Source organism: Aspergillus pseudoviridinutans, assembly GCF_018340605.1.
Source record: "Aspergillus pseudoviridinutans IFM 55266 DNA, scaffold_4, whole genome shotgun sequence".
NCBI classification, from domain to species: domain Eukaryota; kingdom Fungi; phylum Ascomycota; class Eurotiomycetes; order Eurotiales; family Aspergillaceae; genus Aspergillus; species Aspergillus pseudoviridinutans.
In genome coordinates this window covers 1,086,557-1,109,084 of record NW_025091284.1, presented here as the reverse complement: position 1 = coordinate 1,109,084, position 22,528 = coordinate 1,086,557, and the positions used below count along the sequence as shown (strand labels likewise).

At 41.0% G+C, this 22,528-nt stretch overlaps 6 protein-coding genes and 1 non-coding gene across 7 annotated transcripts; 4 read left to right on the top strand and 3 right to left on the bottom strand.

Moving 5' to 3' along the window:
* Positions 1–384: 384 nt before the first annotated feature.
* Positions 385–732, top strand: Asppvi_005834 (uncharacterized protein; the record flags this gene model as incomplete). The annotated part of the gene is made up of 1 exon (XM_043301746.1): positions 385–732. The coding sequence occupies one exon, from the start codon at positions 385–387 to the stop codon at positions 730–732; it is 348 nt and encodes a 115-aa protein (XP_043157681.1).
* A 423-nt stretch (positions 733–1,155) lies between these two features.
* Positions 1,156–2,954, top strand: Asppvi_005833 (phosphotransferase enzyme; the record flags this gene model as incomplete). The annotated part of the gene is made up of 5 exons (XM_043301745.1): positions 1,156–1,181; positions 1,337–1,437; positions 1,489–1,640; positions 1,691–2,072; positions 2,125–2,954. 5 exons carry the CDS (start codon positions 1,156–1,158, stop codon positions 2,952–2,954), a joined length of 1,491 nt encoding a protein of 496 aa, XP_043157680.1.
* A 280-nt stretch (positions 2,955–3,234) lies between these two features.
* Positions 3,235–5,418, top strand: Asppvi_005832 (uncharacterized protein; the record flags this gene model as incomplete). Its single annotated transcript, XM_043301744.1, has 3 exons — positions 3,235–3,312; positions 3,365–4,005; positions 4,053–5,418. The coding sequence occupies 3 exons, from the start codon at positions 3,235–3,237 to the stop codon at positions 5,416–5,418; spliced, it is 2,085 nt and encodes a 694-aa protein (XP_043157679.1).
* Positions 5,419–5,517: 99 nt separating this feature from the next.
* Asppvi_005831 (uncharacterized protein) lies at positions 5,518–5,978 on the bottom strand (the record flags this gene model as incomplete). Its single annotated transcript, XM_043301743.1, has 2 exons — positions 5,518–5,751; positions 5,805–5,978. 2 exons carry the CDS (start codon positions 5,976–5,978, stop codon positions 5,518–5,520), a joined length of 408 nt encoding a protein of 135 aa, XP_043157678.1.
* Positions 5,979–8,201: 2,223 nt separating this feature from the next.
* On the bottom strand, positions 8,202–8,321 carry Asppvi_r0010. The gene has a single exon (XR_006253298.1). It is a non-coding gene; the product is annotated as a 5S ribosomal RNA (ribosomal RNA).
* A 562-nt stretch (positions 8,322–8,883) lies between these two features.
* On the top strand, positions 8,884–9,219 carry Asppvi_005830 (uncharacterized protein; the record flags this gene model as incomplete). Its single annotated transcript, XM_043301742.1, has 2 exons — positions 8,884–9,106; positions 9,158–9,219. The coding sequence occupies 2 exons, from the start codon at positions 8,884–8,886 to the stop codon at positions 9,217–9,219; spliced, it is 285 nt and encodes a 94-aa protein (XP_043157677.1).
* Positions 9,220–11,406: 2,187 nt separating this feature from the next.
* Positions 11,407–12,540, bottom strand: Asppvi_005829 (putative isopropanol dehydrogenase; the record flags this gene model as incomplete). The annotated part of the gene is made up of 1 exon (XM_043301741.1): positions 11,407–12,540. The coding sequence occupies one exon, from the start codon at positions 12,538–12,540 to the stop codon at positions 11,407–11,409; it is 1,134 nt and encodes a 377-aa protein (XP_043157676.1).
* Positions 12,541–22,528: the final 9,988 nt, after the last annotated feature.

Genomic DNA, 22,528 nt, shown 5'->3' with positions numbered 1-22,528 from the left:
ACTATTATCCTTCAGTAACTATTATCCTTCAGTAACTGTTATCCTTCAGTAACTATTATCCTTCAGTAACTATTATCGGCCGCAATGACTCTTCTACTTTCCATGATCATACAGTCACTAGGTTATATCCGCAACTATGATCTTCCCCCTGATTATGCCCCGGGTAACTATTCTGGGGATCCCCTCATTTTACCCGTCCCAAAGATTTAAAATCCTTCTCCTCAACCTCCTCCTTATCACCTAGTCATGCACTAGGACTAGCCAAGCTGAAATTTTGAACTGAAAATCCCACCGAAGGTGTGGCAAGCAGTGTTTGTTCTCTTCTATATTCCGTGGCGCTTTGATGAGTATGCTAATCATATGGATGTTCCTTATAGATTCACGATGTCAAAGATATCCAAAGCCGCCTTCGAATCACTTGCCAAAAAGATCAGAGAAAACGCGGATTCGCTCAAGAACCTTAGCTTTCCTGATGGAGCGACGTCCAAAACCGCCGTCCAGACACGGGACCTCCGTTTCGATGTGCATCGGAATACACAAGACCCAACAATGGCCACTGGAATAATACAGGCGAACAGTCAAGCAACCGACAGAACAGTCAAGGAATTCATCAAGGGTAGAACTGGCGGACATGCTGGTACTCATCAGGTTATTGGACAGAAGATACGATTCAGTCTGGGAGATCAATTTAAGGTTGAAGAAGTGGCGGGTGCTGTTGAGAAAACCGAATGACTGTAACAGTTACAAACGTCAGTAGTAAACGATGATAGGTTTCTAGTCTGCTTCCGCTACTTCCATTTGATTGGACATCTGTGGACTCAGAAATAATAAGAACAAGTCTGCAACGATAACCAGTCCCTCCTCATTAGAATAAACAGTTTGTCACAGAGCACTTTGGAGTAGGTACACGGAAAGAAAGGGTGGAGACTTTGAGTTGGGATCGTGCCAGTCCGCTGGTTGCCGGGCCAATGAAAGCGCCCCAAGTTGATCATCGCCACCCCGACGATTGAATAAGGCTCTGATCTTCCTTCCTCTGCAAAGGTATCTGGCTTTGCTCTCTCCCTTCCCAAATCTCCGTATGTTTCGAAGAGTGTTCAGTACCTTCTCTTATCTAGAGAAAAGCCATTCTATACAGCATCATATGACGCCGCCAATATGGAGAATTTTGAGAGAAGGGCAAGGTATTTCGTATCCACAGCCGTGCAATCAGTCTTTGTCACTGACTACGTTAGTAGAGATACCAATTGAAGAAGCCGATCTATACAAATACCAACGATACCGATGGCTGTACGTCATCCTTCACGACGTCGCATACCTGTCAATAACGAGTTCTTAGGAGCCGGGAAGCTGAGAAGCTCACAGCACGTTACCGTAAATTCAAGCTGCCAGCACTCTTGGACGCTGCTGTCAACGTGACTGGCCATAATGATGCCCAATGTGAGTGCTTATCGTTTTGAGACCATTGCTCAGCTAATTTTTTAACTATAGGTATCAAGGTTCTCAAATGTGTGGAAGGGCAATACAATAAAGCGCTTATCCTGACTATGAGTACTGGACAAGAGATAGTTGCTAGACTGCCGAACCCAAACGCGGGACCAGCTTTTTACACAACTGCCTCAGAGGTTGCCACACGTCAATTTGTAGGTGTCTTACCTCATGAGTCGTCTGCACGGAACTGACATGCTCGAAGCTCCGTGACCGCTTGGGGATACCTATTCCTCGTATTCATGCTTGGTCAGCGGATGAGTCAAATGCAGTAGGAGCTGAGTATATCCTTGAAGAAAAGGCGATAGGGCAGGCGTTAGGGTCACTGTGGCATAAATTGCCCTTATCGTCTCAGTTGGACATAGTCAAACAAATTGTCGACATAGAGAAAAAGCTCGCATCGATCACCTTCCCGTGGCACGGCTGCATATACTATCAGTCCGACCTTGAATCACGACAACCTATGCCTTCTTTTGCTTTGGTGCCAGACCAGAGTCATGGTTTACCCAAATTTGCAATTGGCCCTCTTACTCACCCAAAGTACTGGCAGGGTAAAAGAGCAGTGATGGAACTCAATAGGGGTCCATGTGGGTTGTTCCATACCTTTATTACTGATTCGTGGCTTCTGATGACTACTAGGGGAGAGCATTGTGGACTATGCTTTAGCTGTTGGGAAGAATGAGATCCAATGGGCTGAGGAACACGCGCGGCCAAGAATGAATTTCCAATGGTCAACTGAAGAGCCAGAAACCCCAAGTGATTATATATCAGTGCTTCAGCGATATAATAAGCTGGTTCCATATCTTGCCCCGCCTCCACTGTGCAATGAGCAAATCATCACCATCTCACACCCTGATTTGCATCTTGACAACATTTTTGTGGATCCACAAACAAACCATATCACATCTATAATTGACTGGCAGCATGTTTCCGCATCTCCTATCTTTTTACAAAGACCATTTCCGCAGATGCTTGAACTTTCTCAGAACCCACAAGCTGAGCACCAAATAATCGAGAAGCGACTTCTGGAATTTTATTTTGAGAGACTGGGGAGTATGGATCCCTTCCGATGGAAGATGCTTAGTGATCCACTTCACGCTGTCAAAAGTGAACCCATTTCCCTAGTTCCTTGTTGCTGGGACCGGGAGGACCTCTTCTCCCTACGCAATGCAATTATCTCAGCTGTCGCTCATTGGGATGATATAAGTGGTGGTGGAATCGAACGTCCAATTGAATTCACGGATAAGGAATTAGAACTGCACAAAAATGAGATGGAGTTAATTGAAGGGGTTTCAATGATTCTTCACCAGCTTCAAGAGGATGGGCTTATCTCTCTGGGTGGAATGGTTTCTCCAGAACGATATGAAGACGCCAGGAAATGGAACAATTATTTCAAGCAGGAGTTTATCAACTTGGCTGAAGACGAGGAACAAAGAGAGCTACACGCGAAAGTCTGGCCATACCATTGAAAAAAAGGTGCTCTGAGCTAGACTGCTGAAGATTTTATTGAAATTTAATTACCAGCTTGATTTGCTATCCCAACCCATAGGACAACCAAAGTCAGGCGACCAAGAGCGGCTACTAATAGGTTCGCTTGGCATAAATATGACTTGACGTTCCCGTGACATGTGCGGGGTTCAGGGGCCGAACCAGACCCGCCAGCCTAGAAGCAACTCCACCGTCCAGCTTCAGATCTTCAGGCTCCAGGCTTTCTTTCAGTTGACCTTTGACAAACACACTTCCCCTACAATGGAAAGTGGGACTGGATCAGAGGTATCTCGCAAACTCCGTGAACTAGCGACTGCCATGCAATCTGCTGGTGACGATGTAAGCCACTATCTTACTCCGATCCACATTCATATCAAGCTGATGGTGCCAGGAAACCGCCAAAATACTACGCAAAATCTCCAACTCGCGCGGCCTAATCACGTCATTCCGTGCAAAGATTCTAAGCGCTGATCCAGACTTGGATCCTAAAAAATGGTTCAAATACTGGCAATCTGAGTCGGCCGACAAGTTATCCGACAAGCAAGCGATACGGCTTGCAGCGCTCACAGAAAGTTGGAACCATCGGACCGGAAAGGACATTGAAACATTAAAACATTGGATTTCTAACCCATCAGCATTTTGGGGTATGAATCCATTTCGTACACCATTCGAATTCGTGCAACATTGTTTAGAGCTCGCAGACAGGCCTAAAGCGAACAGGGCAACGGAGATTGACGGGAAAAAGGCGGACGGTAAAGAACCTATACGACGCAGAGTTAGCCTCATCATTTTGTACGATATCATCCACGAGGAAGTTTCGCGGTTAAGAAGCCAATCCAATCAGCTACGGCACCAAAAGTACCTCACTAGCGCCGTCAACAATGTTGTGGCCAAGGCATACCACTCTCAAAATGCGTCGGAGCGAACTAAGCTACATACCAGACTCACCCGTCTACAACGGTGCGGAGAGAAATGGTCACAGCTCAAGCGCAGAGAGATGGTACTAGCCCCTCTTGATGATTGTACGACTAAGTCAGTGACTGCTCATATACTGCTCAATCTCTGGCTGACGACCATAGCTTTGAAAAGAAAAAGAATGAAAATATTGTGATTGAGGCATTGAATGCTTTCGAAGAAACAAGGGATGACGAGTACCGAAAGCACCTGCGGCTAGCGTTCAAGTCAATATACGAGGGATGTATACTGCAACGGAATGCCGTAAGTGCTTCGGGACTCAACCTTTCTGTTACCGCGCCAAGTCACCATCATACAAGTTCTACCTCTGCTCTGTCAGAAACGGATACTACGGGACAGGCCAGCTTAAAAACACCGCGAAAGCGCCGCTCTATCCGAACAGGAAGCTCCGAAGAGATGCATAGTTTACCATCAACAGCTAGAAAACGCTTAAAGCCTGTTCGGGGAACTGAGCCCAGAATATGCTCTAAATCACCATCCCATTATCCAGATGGCGCTCCTGATCGTTCACCGCGCGATGCAGACAGCCCGGCATCTACGATCTTGCCCTTACAGGCGGCATCATCCCAACCTTCTCATGCGTTGTTGAGCGGCGATGTGTTTTCTCTTCCGTCGCATAGTTCCCCTGTTGACCTGGCTCGGACTACAATTCATTCCCAACACCAAGGCTCCATCGCTAATAACGGCCTCTTGATTAGTCGACGGACGCCCGCAATCTCTTCAGACTTTCCAGATTACAATCCTCTTGAGCATCTTTTTCCAGCTTCGGTCCCTTCCCAGCGCCCAGGCTACAATCCACGTGAGAACCAAGATCAAGCTTCAGTCCATTCCCTGCCTGCAGAAGATAATCCGCGGGAGTGTCTTGACCAATCCTCATCCTCTTCCCAGCTTCCAGGTTACAATTCTCTTGAGCACCTTGTTTCAACTTCAATCCCTTCCCAGCTCCCAGACTACAATCCACTTGAGAACCCTGGTCAAGCTTCAGCCCCTTCCCAGCCTGCAGACGATAATCTGCGGGAGCGTCTTGCTCAATCCTCATTCCCTTCCCAGTTTCCAGGTTATAATCCACTTCAGAACACTGACCAAGCTTCATTCTCTTCCCAGCTCCCAGACTATAATCCACTTGAAAACTTTGTTCAAGGTTCATTCTCTCCTCAACTTCCAGACTATGATCCACTTGAAAACTTTGCTCAAGCTTCTTTCCCTTCTCAGCTTCCAGATTATGATTCGCTAGAGAAACCTGATCATGTTTCAATTCCTTCCCATCCTCTAAACTATGATCCGCAGAAGCATTTTGTTCAACCTTCAGTCTCTCAGCTATTTCCAGATTACAATCCACTTGATAACTTTGCTCAATCTCAAGTCACTTTACAGCCTCAAGAGTACGATCCTCCTGAGCACCTTACTCAATCTCCACACTCTCATGTTTTTCCGGATTATAATCTCTTCCATATGCATGCTGCAACTTAGCAGTTCGTTTCTCATATCTTCCTAAACCTGAAACTATACGACCATTCTCTTTCTAATTATACATTCACTCTGCTGACGTTATGTTTTTTTTCCCTGTCGTCACACCTTCTTGAAGGTTGAATTTTTCGCAAGGACGACAACGCCAATGTCAACGCCTTTCCCATCCTGGGAAATAAGTGTTCGAGAGTCTTCCAAGTATTGGTATGATCCAGGTGATAACAGTCCGCCGGGGTCAAGAATTGAAGTTCCGTGTATTTGAATGAGGATTAGTCTCCCCGTAGGGTTGCCAATATTTGCACCTCGGGTAAAATGAGTCGCATGGCACGCAACAACCTAAGCGTTGCTTCATTAGCAGGAAAGACGGATGAAAACACATCACCACTCACATCATTGCCGCCGTCAGTCATCGCCTTTTCTAGCTCCGCGATCTGGGTTTCAAAATCTTCGCCAGAGTACCGCCATCCACCAGCAATCGTTGTCTTTCCTACCTTTCCCTCGCTGATAAGGCTCCCAATCTTATCGATAATGGGTTTAAGAGAGAGAGAGAGGGGTTCAGACATAGCGGGTATAAGTACTGATCCCATGGACAGTCTGATGAGGACTCAAGAAAAGTAGTTGCGACCGTGGCCTCTCATAATATAGTGTTTGTTTGTTCTTGGTATATCTCGAGAGGGGCAAGGAGGGGCAAGGATGGGGCCATTGGGGCCCGACGCGATGTCCTACGGTTTCCGAAAGCTGCCACTTGCGCAGCTGCTACCGCGGTCATGCGATATTACCGAACCTGACCCGACCAAATCAACTACTAGAGGCGCGTGACCTGGGTCCTTAGAAGGGAGCGGCGTTCCAGTATATGGGCTACCTTGTTTAGAAGAACTGGCTCTAAATATGCATATAAGTTATTGGATGAAGCTAGCATGGTCTCCACTGCTCATGATCTACACTCAGTCTTAGTGAGCGCCAGGCCGCACGCGTAACCGGAATTATCTGACATATGATCAAGGGAAAGATCGTGGGCTACAGGTAACGTAGAATGGCTGGATGGTCTCAGACATTGCCAGTGAATTTCAACATTTGCCCAGCACTCACGTCTGTTGTTTGTATCGATCGCTGCGTATGAGAACGTGACAATAATCAAGTACTTTGGGAGGCTCGTCGTTTTCGAAAACACTCGACCCTCGTCTGCAGAAGGATAAGGTAACTACTAGATGGCGAGAATTATGATGACAGCCAGCGCAATGCCGCCCGAGACTCGGTGATGCGGCTGCTGTGTAGGCACGGAAAAACTGAAAACTCGGCGTATAAATAATCCGAATTTCGACTCTTGAGACCCCTTGAATCATAGCCTACTTGAGGCAGTGTATCAGGTCCTTCCAGTCTGCATGACCTGAAGACAGCCGCTCGGATGTCAGGCGAGAATACAACCGATAACAAATCTCTTTCCCTCATAGCAGAGGAAGAGCGCAACGAGAGGCGGAGCTTAAGAAACAAGCGGAAGAATGGGAATAAGATGCGCTCAATCATGTGATCTATCCCGGATCCTGTCAAGAATCGCTTTGAGGATCTTCATTCCGGACGAGCAACTGGCCCCTCTCCTTCCGCGCCCACGTCACATTCCTATACCGAGCCCACTTTGAAACCAAGTCTGACTGACTCTCGCCTGCCACTGTTTCTTCAGACTGGACTAATCGACGCAGTCCATTCTCCGCATCCTTCCCACTATTGATACCGGAAACTCGGCTTCCATAAAACAAACCTGGTCACCGTGTTCCACAATCCCATCTCGGGTGTCAAAAAGCCCCAATCGACGTAGGTATGCAGGGCGGTCGACTTTCCACGTATGACCCGACGACAGGCTGAGAGGATCAAAGCTCAAGTATATGAGGTGGTCGTAAGAACTCCAAGACGCTGAACAAAATATCGCCACCGTTGATAGGAGCGCTGTCTCTCTCTTGCATTCAGCTCTCGGAAAACGTCACACGTACATCCAACGGGTGGTGGAAGATGATCCTCTCCCTCCCATCCGTCCTCGCTTGCTTGCCAGCCTGCTAGGGAGTAAGATGTCTGTATGGTTTTGTCGCAGTAGAAATTAAAAAGGAGGCGCATTGCACGCCACCGACATACAACCTCCCAGATCGCTGCAGCAGACAGATCTCGGACAGCCAGGTGCTGTTGGAAGAACTCCTTACGATAGGAGAGCCTACTTGGACGGGTGATCCGTCATACAGCGCAAATTGTTCATTTAGTTCAACCAGGAGAAATAAGTCCAGTTCAAGTGCATGATGGTCCGCAGTCCTTAGTCCATTTGTTAGAAACGAATGTCTGATGGAGATGAAGACATACGATGCTGGATCGGAAGATTCTCAATCAGGTGTTTAACGGGTTAAAAGTCCTGTAGCTCAGCCTGCCGCAGCGTGCAAGGCGGCTCGCATCTCCACCTTCGGTCAAAATTGGCGTTCCGAAAACTGATAGTCAGGGTCTACGATGTAGGTCGATGTTCGGGTGTGTCTGGCCATATTTACAATAATCATAGGTCCGTTGGAAGCCTTAGCGATCGGTAACAATGCAAAATGGGACCGCACTGCTAAGCTACATGCGTACATCACACTAGGATAGTGCCGTTGAAAGAGGACACGTCAGCAGGACAGGGGCTGAGCGGGGTCACTGGGTGTGGAGTATTGAGGTTCAGGCGGTTCAACTGAGCTTCAGGTGAACGGGCTGAAGAGGGTGAAGAGAAAGCGGCGAGGGCGCTAAACCCAACGAATCAAAAAAACTTGGTGAACTCCAACATACAACAGCCGGGATTCGCTGGTGGTCACCCACCCAACTACTAACCGGCCGGCGTGTGGCTTAAGTACGGCTGAGCGGACGGGAAGCCCTGTTTTCCACACCCTGTGGTCGTATGTGCTAAATCTAGCAGCCTCGCTGTAAGTTATCGCTAGCCTATCTTCTCATGAAGTTTACTATTAGGGTGTGGCCTAAGTCATATACTATTATATAGATTATAACCAGGGCCTAGAAATCACATTATATAAAAAACAACTAAATATACTCCCCTTGGCAGATTAATTTATGTAAGTATAATCTACAACCTAAGGGTTGCCTTGCCGCGTTGTGTTCATCACGGCATTTCTGTAGAAGAAACTCTGTCGGATGACTCGGATCTGTCCTACAGCAGAGAGTTATTATAGTTACAAGAAGAACGGCCGTAAATACAGAGTATACGGATTTAGATGATGATTTTACATGACGTCTTTACGTAATCCTCCCTATATAAACAATCTAGAATGGAAGATGTCATGATGACGGAGACCGCCTAAACTCAATTCTTTGCTATAATATATATCGGCTATCTAGAGATCGTAGTATGTACTTGTGCTAGAAACTCAAGAGAATTTCAATTCAATTTCACGAATATCGATATCGTATTGAAGATCCTTATCGTTAAACTTATTGCGAATCTCCAGTATGCCTAAGGCTTATTTCGACCGTGACCATATAACCCTACAAGAGGGAAACCACGTCGGTGCTAAGATCGGTGGCAAACTGATTGAGCCCGATGAAAGTGAATATGTTACTGGAGAAGTTGAACAGGTCATTATCTATAAATCTGCAAATTCCCCTGTTGAGCTCAAGTGTACGCGCGATGTTCGTTTTGAGCCTGGGGAAGAAGTTATATTACAGCAGCTGGGTAAGCTCTCCAGGATAGACACAAGTGAATAATGATTGACTAGTACCACAGATCCTGTTAGTTACGCTGCTATAGGCATGAAGAGTGGAAAGGAAGTCGAGTTCAAGGAGTAAAACACTTCATGTTGTGCTTAAAATAATTTGTCATTATGTATTGTTGCTGCTATCAGAAATAAGGGAGAATCGGCTCTGGATTCGGGACTTGGACATTAAAATGTTGTTCAAAAATGAGTACAGCTCGGCTATATCCCAGAGCAATAATTGGTTAAGCTCGAGCCTTCTTCTCTGCCTTTTCTCATGTCACAATCCCTTGTCTCCAAGTTATTCTCGAAACGTGTATATCCCGGGTGTCCCGTCCGCGAAAAATCGATGATTTGTGAATAACCTCTAGAATCTTCGGATGACCGAAGACGCGCGTAATGTCGCCATTGCTATAGAGCTCACACACACATACCGGTTTATGGAGGAGCACAATTCGCCCTCTGAATTTCCTCGTCCTTCCTGAACTCTGCCGAAGGCGCGGAGCGACGGGCTTCCATATACCCGAAGTTCAGAGGCGACCTGTGTCAGTATACCCATCGGTGCCATTGTGAGAATAAAGTAATCAAGTCAATACAAGTCCTGATATAGCAGTGGTAGATTATCTGGTCTCGAGGTGACGACATTTCGCTCTTTTGAATGCTGAGGATCGATTCTGCTAGGCCGCTGGCAAGGATGCCTATGTTGGCTAGAAAGTGATGGAGGCCATTATAGTAGGCTGGAGATATAAGCTCTTGTCTTAGTCCCGTTGGCACTCGCTGTTCAGGGACTGGCATGGTTGGATAGACATGCGCAGGCTCGGAATTGTAGTCTCCAGTCCATATATCTGCTCCGAAGTCTGGAGCCAAAAAGAAAAATTTATATTTTGCAATCTCACTATAGTTGTCGCCAAAGCAGCCGTGAAGTCTGTAGAGAAGCTGCAAGGTGGTATATAGGGGCCAGCTTGAAGGCAAGAGCATGTAGAATATCTAGAGGAAGGATTGAACTTTGAGTGTCTGTGAAAGATGTGTTAATGTCTGGTGGGTCTTCGACGATATGCCCGGGAATAATTATCTGAGCAAAAGTCCCACCCTGAAAATATAGTGAGAACAGTATGTTGATCAATAAGTGAAGATATCTCCTTGATCATCGTCGCGGCGTAGAGTAATCAATTAGAGCTTATATTAGACTGCAGCTTTAATGGATTGGACACTGACATGGAGTCAGGACTTATCAGAACGAAGTCAGGTTGCATCTAACCTGACGCTGTGGATATTCACTACTCTAGTCATGTCAATAAGCTGAATAGTCACTATGGTCTCACTGACTAGTAATTCAGGATGCTTGGTGTTCATGAACCTCCCCGTCCTTCCTCCTACAGTTTTCATTTTACTCAATTTGCATTGACTCGCTCCTTCCCAAGCTGAGTGCACCGTCAACCTGCCTCAGCTTCGAATTTCAAGATTCAACCAAGGAAGTCTTTTTTTTTTGTGTTGCACTGTTCATCAGCCATCACATCATTACCTCGACTTATCAGTCCGCACGACTCATCCGAGCACTCTCAGACATCATGTCTCACTGGACGCTATTTTCCGTCTTCGTCCTAGCTGTCGTTCTTCTCTCTTGTTGGATTGCGCGGGTTATCAGACCAGAGTAAGCTCCTCCTCATCCTCCTCATCTCCCGGTACAGGACTGACGTGTCCGTTGAAACATAGACTCGACAGGATCCTTGATCGCATGTTCCCGGAATACCGCCCGAAGACGTTGAGAGAATATCTCTTCGCTGTCAAGCTTGTTCGAAAACGACGTAAGATGTGACGATCATGCTTTGTATCCAGGGAGGAATCTAACAAGAGGACTATACATGATAGGCCGGTGGGCATGGCCTTCACGATGGCGACGAGCGTCACACGTCGGACAGGACGACCTGGAGGCGAAAATACAAGCTGCGAGACTGGAGTAGTACTGCTTAGAGTCTGAGGATGCTGGTTCTGATCTCAGTGTCATCTATGATCAGCACATTGTCTCTGGCCATTCGCAGTTCTGCAGGTCGTACGCCGTTTGTCTGGATGCTAGAGGAACAATGGATATGCATGAAGGATCAACCCATCCGCTCTTTGTCTACAATAAAAATCTGCTGGATTATTCGTGGGCAAACCCACAGTGAATTGAAGGCTTTTCTATGTTAGAATGAGATGAAGCAGTCAATGAATCCACAAGTTTATATCTTGGACCTCTGACGAGGGACAAAGTACTTCTGCCCTCGGTCGTTGCACTGCTCCACTATTCTTTATAGACCAGGACCACTCCACAGTCACCAGCAGTCTTCGTCGTAGCCTCGTCAATCGCCGTTTCATAGTCCTTGAAATCAAACTCAATGTTGTGGAATCTGGACAACGACAAGTTCCCCATCTCGATGAGCCGTATCATTTTCGCAGGAGCAGTTCCGTCGCACATGAAGTTTCCCTTCACCGTGATATTACGCGTCATGAGCTCAGAATAAGACAAGCTGACCGAATCCGAAGTTCCACCCATAAGAACCGCGCGACCGTTGGCCTTCAGCGCCGATATAGCAGAGGGGATGTGTATCCATTTCTGCCCCTCTGCAGCAGACGCTGGAGTGAGATCAAGGTACAGATCCGCACCAAGTCCGCGCGGAGTCGCTTTCCTAAGCGCGTCTTTCAAGGAATTCTCGTCGAGACCCTCCGTCGCAACGCCGACTACTTTTCCTTTTGGATAGCCACTCTGGATCTTCTCCAGGGAACTCATCCGTCGTCCCACAGCAACAACCCTCCCCGCCCCCATGGCAAGGGCAACATCAATCGCAGCACCACCGAAATGCCCCGTCGCAAAACACAAAATCGCCGTCTCACCCGGCTGCAGTGCCCCGGAGAGCAATCCGCCATACGGAACCAGCAGGGTGTTGATCCAGGTCAGGCGTGCCGGGGAATAGCCCATCTGCTCGAGCAGAAGCGATTCATCGAGAACATGCACATTCTCTAGAGGGACGATCTGTTTCTCCGCCCACGAGCCGTGGCGCCAGTCGTTTTCGGATAGGATGCGCGCTTCCGGCGTTATGCCTCCGAAGAGACCCTGCAGGATGGTGGTTCCTTGTTCTTTGAGAGGGTCATCGCGGGCGCGTACGGTAAGGTCGACGTAGACTAGTTGGCCGGGTTTGAGGGTGGTCGTGTCGGATCCGATGGCCTCGATGCGGCCGATTGGGGATGGGCCGGGGGTGAAGGGAAGCGGAATGGGATAGGGGAGTTTGCCGGTAAAGATTGCGCGGTAGTATGCGAGGATGGGGCTGGCCAGGACTTTGATGAGTACTTGGCCGGATTGAGGGGCGGGTGTTGGGACTGTGGCGAGTGTGAGTGGTGAGTTGATTTCGGAGAGGATGATCGCTTGGTGAGTGGCCATTTTGAAAGTAATGGAATGCTAGGAATGATGTCTTTGTGATGGATTGCGAGGTGTACATCTGGTACAAAAAAGGGAAAAGGCCTCTTATAAGCTGCTCAGATGGGGTTATCGGACTTTGGCTGGCTTTCAGTCGAGGTGAGAGTGCTTGTCATCAGAAGGCATGGACTAACGCCATGACTCGTATCCTGAGTACATTATCTTCTTTTGACTTTCAAACCAATATGCATGCTCGTATTCAATCTATCTTAGTGCATATCCTGACAGGATTATCAAGAGCTTACTTACGGTTGGCATCTCCGTTCGTACGCCAAGGCAGTCGATTTGCCGCCCTAAGTCCGACCTGGCCGCAAGGTGTTTACCACCGGAGTTAATGGTTATAATACGAGATGTGGCTCACGCTCGAGGACACTACATTGAACACGGGCTTGCAGGTAATGGGCCAATGATCGGATATTTCTACAATTGATCAAGCTGTCAGGTTGCGCTTCCTGGCAGCACCTCGTATCTAAAGCGATAGCGCTTGCCGCATTCTTGGGCCTGCTGATGGTAGGGCCAGACCTCTTGATGAAATCTCTCAAGAAGGGAGTATAGACGACGCAAAACAAATAACAAGATACACATGTTCGTGTGCTATGGCTAGACTGGCTGACCCATTCCGCAAATCCATATCCAACCCATGTAGATATGGGTTGAACCTGCCTAATCCATGGAGATGATTAAGGGTAACCGATTAGCTGCATGTGACCCAAGGCCTCGAAGAACTGATAAGCTTATCTAGCCTAATTTAGGCCTATACCTATAGGGATATATTTATATATATATATATATATTTTAGAAGATGGTGATCAGGATAGTGGTGGAAAGATAGATATATATCGGCACCACTTTTCACTCTAAGCTTAGGGGGTACCCCTACATCTAGACCTAGGCAAAACCCAACCTGGAACACCCCCCTTGAGCCCAAAACCCAGCCTAGGTAAAACCTGGAACACCCCCTCTGAGCCCAAGCCCAGCCTAGAACCTAACTGGGTAGCCTAGTTGGGTTACCTAGGTTGTTTATTTTAGTATAATTTTCCTAACTAGGCCATACTAAGATATATAATTCTACTAACTAACTTAAATAAAATACTATTATTTACACCTGTTCTAGTTACTACTATAGTTTTAATTAATATATAGTCCTTAAATATATAAAATCTTAAGTAATTTAGCTATCTCTTACTAAATTAATATTAGTAATTATTTATTATCTAAGCCTTAAGATAATATTATCATATTATAGTAGTTAATAAGCTATATATATAAAGGTACTCTTAATAACTATAGAAATATATTTAAACTATAGAGTATAGTAAGTATATCTTAATTAGGCTGCTGTAGTTATATAGTAAGAGTATATTATTATATTAATTAGTATATTAGCTACCTATAATTACCTAGTTTCTTCCTTTATTAGTAATTCTATTTCCTTTCTTTATAGCCTATTTAAAGCATAGCCCTCTATAGCAGGTAGGGCCTACTAGATACTTAGGCTATCTAGCTAAACTATATAGCCCTTAGGAAGTTATATCTAAACTAGACACTAGCTATAGGTTATATAATAGAGTTAATTAGTATATTAATTAGTACTAGGTTATATAATTAAGCTAGTATCTACCTTAGATAGGACCTTAAGCTAGTATCTATATTAGATAGGACTTTAAGCTAGTATCTAGCTTAGATAGGACTTTAGGCTAGTATCTACCTTAAATAAGACCTTAAGCTAGTATCTACCTTAGATAGGACTTTATTAGTACCTAAGATAGATTATAAGTACTTAGTAAGCTTAAGTATTTAGCAGGCCTTACCTACTATATAGTAATTTCTTACTATCTAAATCTAGGTTATAGGTTAAACTAGCTCCTAGCTTGTAATACCCTAGACTAGGATATTTAAGCCTATAATAAGAAAATCTTAAGTTTAGATATCTAGGTTTTCTAGATATCTAGGCCTATTCTAGAATATATTCTAGAATATATTCCAGGTGATCTATTAAGTAGCCCAGAAAACCTAATATATCTTAATAGTACTATCTAATTATACTACCTTTTCTGTCTGTAAGAGGGTTAAAATATAATAGATTAATAACTTTAATTTAGTTACTAACTAATTAATACACCCCCTATCTTTTAGATCTAAATATTTTATTTTCTAGACTTAAAGATTTCTATAAGTTAATTATTACTTACTCTACTCTTACCCCTAGTATATATTTTACTATATCTTAATTCTTAGACTCTTTTACTCCATCCTTATATAGATCTAATAGTATTAATACCTTTATAAATATCCTATAAGATAGTCTTATATCTAATCTTTCTTATAGCTAACAGAGCTTTAATTTAGATAATAATTATTTTATATTTTAAACTCTAGCACTATTACTACCCCCCTCCCTCTAGTATATTAGGCCTAATTAAAAGAAATCCTATATACTTTATACTATAATATTAAAGATAGAATTTATTAAATAGTAGCTTAGAATAGAGTATAGAATAAAGAAGAGAATATATTAGAATAGTAATAGGTACTCCTTAAATATATAGGATAGCTTTAATTAAGTTACTTAGACTAGTAATAGTAAAGTAAAGCTTATATATAAGAAATATAGTAGTATACTAGATTATCCCTATAATAATAAGTATAGTATATTAACTATAGTAAGATATCTAAAGGGATTATAATACTATAATATCTCTACTAATTATATAAAGTAGAAAGATATTATAGTACTTATATAGGATATAGTAAGCTATCTTATCTATTACTACTCTATATATTAACTAATATTAATAGCTAGAATATCTTAAAACTATACTAGTTTTCTCTTAGTAAGTATAGGAGGAGAAGCTTCTTACCTTTATTATAAGAGTAAAGCTTCCTTTTTAACTTATTAAATACTCTAAGTTTTAAGAATTAATTAAATTTACCTAACTTACTTCTTTATAGCCTAATATTCCTTCCTCCTAAACTATGCAATAGTAGTTATAGGATATAATAAAGATATAGTAATAAAAGATACTTAATAAGCTTCTATCTAGTATAAAGCTATTAATTACCCTTAATTACTAGATATCTCTATTCTAATAGGCTTTTATAGCAATTATAGGATATTTTATTAATAATAAATAGAATTATTAAGAAATTCTGCTTAGTTTTAAACCACTTTATAGATCTTACTTAGATACTAACCTAAGTACTATTCTTTTTAACCTACTTTAGTAATATAAGATTATAGATTATATACTTTCTATTATAATAGATAATACATCTAATAATATTATATTAATAAAAAGTATATAAGATTTAATCTAGTTAAATTAAATTAGTACTAATACTGTAATTATCTATATTCCCTATATTATATATATAATCTAGCTAAGTTTATAGAAGCTTCTTAGTTAGATAAAAGCTAATCTAAAGAATAAGATAATAGAGATTAATTAGTTAAAGGCCTAGTTATAGTTACTATAAGTAAGGTAGTAAAAGTAAGAGATTACTAATACCCTTAATAAAGTAAGTCTCTTTATAATAAAGTATTTAGATTATTATATTAATTATTATAAATTTTATTAGGTAAGAGTACTTATAGTTTTTATTAATATAAGCCCTTAATATTATAAAGCCTTCTATAATCTCTAGGCTAAAGTACTAAAGCTTATATTAATCTAAAATATTAGGACCTACTAGAATTCTATTTTCTTAATACTCTAAAGAGTAAAGAAACTATAGCTAATCTTTAATTAGTTCTACTTATAAAATAGTTATAATTACTTAATACTTAACTAAGAAGAATAGTATTAGATTAAGTATCTTCTTTAGATTACTTAACTATTCTTTAAATTCACTACTATACTCTCTTAAATAAAAGATATAACTATCTATATTATCTTTAGTATCTATAATAAACTTTTTAATTATCTTAAAGCATCTATCTATTAGCTTTAATAGAAGAAAGTAGTCTAGAAGAAGCTTATACTTAGTACTCTCTATATAGTAAAGGAGAAGCTATCTATCTACTATAGAGAAATAGATAAGATCTATAGTAATCTATTTATAATTAGGATAATCCTTACTCTATAAAATAAGCTTTAGTTCTTTAATAATAAGGATTAGGGTCCTAAATTATATAATTAATATTATAGAAGCTTTAAAAGCTATATAGATCTCTATAAGGAATACTTATTAGCTATATAGGGCTTACTATAGATATTATTGTTACAACACCAACACAGCCGCATTAGCGCAAGGCGGATGTGACAGGCAGAAACCAAAGGATTGACAATCACTAATCAATCCCAAAGGATCACTGGGTGATCTGGAAGAACACTTAATCTGGATGGGTATTCTGCAGAAAAACAGTTCAGTAGTTACTTACTAAATGGTAATATCAAATTGTTATGGAGGATAATTATTAATTACCTAAAGGACACTATTATTAGCTGCACCATCATGTGATTGCTACCCTAGGAAATGGGCAACTGCTAAATAAAGGAGTATTACCTCTACTCCTAGAACTACTCTATGGATACCTTAGGAGTAGTAGAGGAAGTTGTGAATGAGTTATAACTAAGGGACTATATAAGGACACTCATTCACACTGTATCTAGTATTCTTAGTTTAGTTCCTTATGTTTAATATAAATCATTTACTTAAGTATAAGATTACTAGCCTGATTTGTTAGTTACTCTCTACTGTTAAGTATATATACTTAATAGGCCTTGCTTCTATCTCTACTGTTATTACTCTTATATTACCTTTGGATTGTTCTTAACCCTGGAGGGTTACTATATTATTGCATTGTTAGGCTACCTAATTGGTAGGCCTTAGGTAAGTATAGGCTATAAGTCTAAAGGACTTTAGCACCCTGTTCCTAAAGTAGTTGGCTAGCAGAGAATAGCAGAGATGGATCCCAGGGTGTGATAAATTGAATGCCGTACAGTATGAATTGCTTTAGGAAGTTTGATTGACTCTTGATATCAAACATTATGGCAGGAAATGACGCACTACGCACACCCACCAGCTTAAGTATTAGCTGGGCACCTGTGGTACAGCCATAACAGCAATAAACCCAGTCTTTAATGGAAGAACTGAGGGGCATGGTGGAGTAACTTCAGGAATATATCTAATAACTGGAAGGTTGGCTTGCAGCTAAGTCTGTTAAAGTCAGACTACCTGAACTATTTAATGGAAACAGGTCTAAGCTATAAGTGTTCCTTATACAGCTAGACATGTATATCTATATGAACAGGGAAAGACTTACTACTGAGGTAGAAAGGGTCTTGCTCACAGCAACCTATCTGACTGGGCTAGTGTTTGATTAGTTTGAGCTGTTTATTAGGGATTACTAAGAACATAAAGAGGATAATTGAGCCCCTGAGACTGATGAAATATTCGCTAGCTATGATGCTTTTAAAAAATAAGTAGAAAGCACTTTTGGTGATATTGATAAAGAAAGAAATGCTGAGCGATAGTTATGGTGACTGAAGTAGACAGGATCTGTAGGGGAATATATGTTGAAATTCTAATAGATCATATCCCACCTGACTTGGGACGAAGATATGAACATTATATGATTTGAAGAAGGCTTGAAGCTAGAGATCCAGGAGAAGTTAATCTAGATAGAGTGACTGGATAAGCTTAATAAGATGATTAAGTAAGCAGTTAAAATTAATAACAAGCTACAAGACTTCCACGCGCGCAGATGAGAATGAAGTAACTGGAATAGCTTCAGCAATAGGCGCACCATGAATTATTGACTGAATGATAGAAGGCCAGCTCAACCACGGAGCCAAGGATACGCTGATCCTTATGGGCTATGACTAATGGAGTTGGATGCAACTTAATAGATGGCACTTTCTAATGAGGAAAGAGAATGGTGATAAAAAGAAAAACTATGTTTTTGGTGTGGGAAGCTGGGATATATATTAAATGCCTGTAAACAGCAACCCTAGAAGGGTAAGCAGGGTGGAAAGAAATAGTTATAAGCTATGAAAGAGCTTAGTGCCACAATAGGCAGAGAAGGTTATGATACTATAGGAAGTGGAGTTGTCATTAGACCTATTGGACTAAGAAGGGTTGATAAGTGACTTAAGAAACTATACCAGGAGTGTATGAATTTGAGTGATGAAGAAATTGAAATGGAGCTTGGAAAAGAAGCTTCTACTAATTATAAAAGCATAAATGATGATTGGTTTGCCAAGGATTTGAATGTCCTTATGGCTACTAATTAGAGGTTGTCAAACAGTGATATAGACAGCCTTATTAACTGGGAAAATGTTACGCCCGGAGGGCTGATTTACTAATGGATGACACTTACCAGTGAGATATGTTGGGTTATCGGTACTGATGAAGAAATGACTGACCAGGATGAGCTAGATCAAGAGGATTTTCCTGTAATAGATTAGGCCACTATTGACCGACCTATTGACCTACTTGATGAAGAGTATGGAACCTAGTGGGTGGGCCTTGATCCTAATGAGGAGCAGCCCCATGGGATTTCTGAGATACCCTATGAATAATCCCCACAAAATGATGATGAAGTGGACTAGTATGCTGTATGGCTGTGACAGCTAGACAGGAATTAGTTGGCTGAATTAGAAGCATACTAACTGAATGAATGAATCCTTAAAAAAGTAAAATAAGGAGTAACAGGATGCACACATCAGAATCTGGAATGTTGGACCTAGGTTGAATCTTGGGAGTAATATATGATGTATTGTAAACAGCACGTGGCATACTGTAGGAAGTGTGGAAAATAGAACTGAGAATATTATTGGGAACTCTGAGAGGTTTCTTGAAAGAAACTACTAGGACTAGTCTATGGGTTATGTGATTATGACTAGTGCCTATGCTAATACTTTTGGGCACACCCTAGATATGAAAGTATGTCCTGGATCATGTGCTATAGTAATAATTATGGCATCCACTATGATAATAAGTATATGGTGAAATTTTGGCTAGAGATACTAGAAGTTGTGAAACAGAATGATACTTATCTATGCTGGAAGCTTGAATGCTCTTGCAGAGGATATAGGAAGTATCTAGAACATGACTTGATGCACTGGATAGCATGCTTTGAAGAATAATATATTGTGTATTATGAAGGAAAACTGGAGGGAGGATACTTCCCAGAATGGCTATGAGGCACTAGGACACTAAGATGGGGAACCCTACACCTTGCAGTAATAATGGTGTAATATAGCAAGTATCTAAAGTTAGATGCATGAATTCTTAATTAACTTACAGGAGTAATGATTGATTTAGGAGTGATAGGAAATTATATGCACCCAGAATTTATGAAGAAGCTAGGGCTTCTAGGAAAAATAAAGGTAGTACCTGAACTAATTGCAGGTCTGAATGGAGAGAATTTGGGAACTCTTGTAATTATGACTGAGTCAGGACTAGTTCTAATGGTTGTGTTGGGATACTTTGAATGACTAAACTTTGATGTTATACTAATGGGATGGTATGATATGGTGTTAGGGATTCTATGGCTCAGGAATCATAACCCAGTGATTGACTGGAATATGAATAAAATCTAGTTTAACTGTAAATGCCCACGACAGGACTGGAATTAAGGGGAAACTAGGGCCTTATGGTGTGTTAGGATAAAGGATGATGACAATGAAGCTAAGCAGTTGAGGGGTGGACTGAAGAGATAAGTAATAACCAGCTAGAGGATAATGGCGGTGTTAGCAGCAATAAAGCTATTATAAAGGATTGTAATGATGGAGTTACTGGGATGGGTACTGGAATAAGATGATGATTATGCTGATATTATGACACTAGATAATAAGTCTAAGGATAGTTTGGAAACTGGAAAAATAGATCTGAGGAAAAATGATTCCAGGACAGACTGTCCTAGGAATGCTTTTGTCCTAGAACCCTACTTATTCTCAGTAATAATAAATTAGGACTAGGGTAATCCCAGAGTGATCAGTCCCAGGAATGTTGGTCCTAGGTATACTGAATCCAGGAATGAATTAGAATCAGGACTGGTTCTACCTTAGGAATACAGTGATTTCAAGATATTGTTTGAGCAACCTAAACAGTATATCTTACTAGATTATGGTAAGCATGATTATAAGATTCCTCTCAAGGAAGGAATGTCACTAGCTTGTAAAAAGCTTTACCAGCTTTTGGAAAAAGAAACACTGATCCTTAAGGAATATATTGATAAGGAACTAAGCCTTGGGAAAATATGACCATCAAAATCACCGGCAGGACATGGTCTACTTTTTGTACTAAAAAAGGATGGAAGTTTATGACCTTGCATTAATTATCACCCTTTGAATATAATCATAATTAAAGACTATTATCTACTTCCACTGATCCACAAGATCCAAGATCAAATTCGAGGAGCTAAGTGGTTTATGAAGCTGGATATTACTGATGTATACAACTACATCTGAATCACAGATGGAGAAGAATGGAAGACTGCATTTAGAATAAAATTTGGTTACTATAAATATTTAGTTATACTATTTAGGCTTACTAATATACCAGCATTGTTTTAGTGATTCATTAACAAAGTGTTATAAGAATATTTGCATCTCTTTATAATTACCTACTTAGACAATATCTTAATATTCTTAAAAGAAAAAAATAAGTATATAAAATATATTAGTAAAGTGTTGCAGAAGCTCCAGGAAGTAAATATTAAGCTAAAATTAAAGAAGTGTGAATTCTATGTCTAAGAAACTGAGTTCTTAGGACACTAGATATCTACTGAAGGAATCTATATAGATTAAAATAAAGTAAAGGTAATTGTTGATTGGCCATAACTGAAAAATGTTAAGGAAGTATAATAATTCCTTAGACTGATTAATTACTACTGATGATTTATTAAAGGATATATAAAAGTGATGACACCACTCTTTGCCCTACTTAAAAAAGAAAAAGAATTCACATGGTAATAAGAGTATATAGAAGCTTTCAATGAAGCTAAGAAAAGAATTATAAATGCACTGATACTTGTGCAATATAATCTAGAAAAAGAGATAACCATTAAAACTAATGCATCTGACTATGTGATTAGGATAAGAATGACTTAATCAGGAAATGACAGAAAACCGCGACTAGTTGTATTCCACTTGTGAAAGTTAATTTAAGCGGAACTTAACTACAACATCCATGATAAAGAACTGCTAGCTATAGTAGTAGTATTTAAAGTCTAGAGAGTTTACCTGGAAGGGGTAAGACAAACTGTTATTATAAAAATAGACTACAAGAACCTAATGTTCTTTATAATAACAAAAGAACTAATAAGAAGATAAGCTAGATGGGCTGAAACACTCTCACAGTATAACTTTAAGATTGTTTATTGTAAAGGAATAGAAAACGGGCAAGCTAATATACTTAGTTAACAATCAGATTATGAACTTCAAGGAAAAACCATTATACTAGTAATATTAAAGTAACTAGAAGATGGGTTACTGATATATAACTATTATACTCTTACAGTGACCATTGAGTTATAAGAGGACCTATTTATTTAAAAAATTATTGAAGCAACTAAAAAGGATAAGATTATCCAGAAGATGCTTGAAAACTTAGTAGAGAATAAGTATATGACTACTAATAACCAAGGGTTAATCTACCTATGAGGACTCATCTATATACCTAAGTATATAAGAAATGAGATCATCGCCAGGCATCATAATGACCTAATGTATAGTCATATGGGAACTAAAAAAATGGCCAAAGCCATTTTAAGAAATTATTACTTTCTAAATATAAGGAGGAAGGTACAGGGATACATTTATCAATGTGAAACCTGCATCTGAGATAAACTAGCTAGGCACTAGCTATATGGCAAAATGCAGTCACCAGAGATACCAAAGAAACTATAGGAATGGATTACCATCAACTTTGTTGGACTATTACTAAAATTAAAAGGGTATAATTACCTAATGATAGTTACCAACAGACTTACAAAATTCATCTA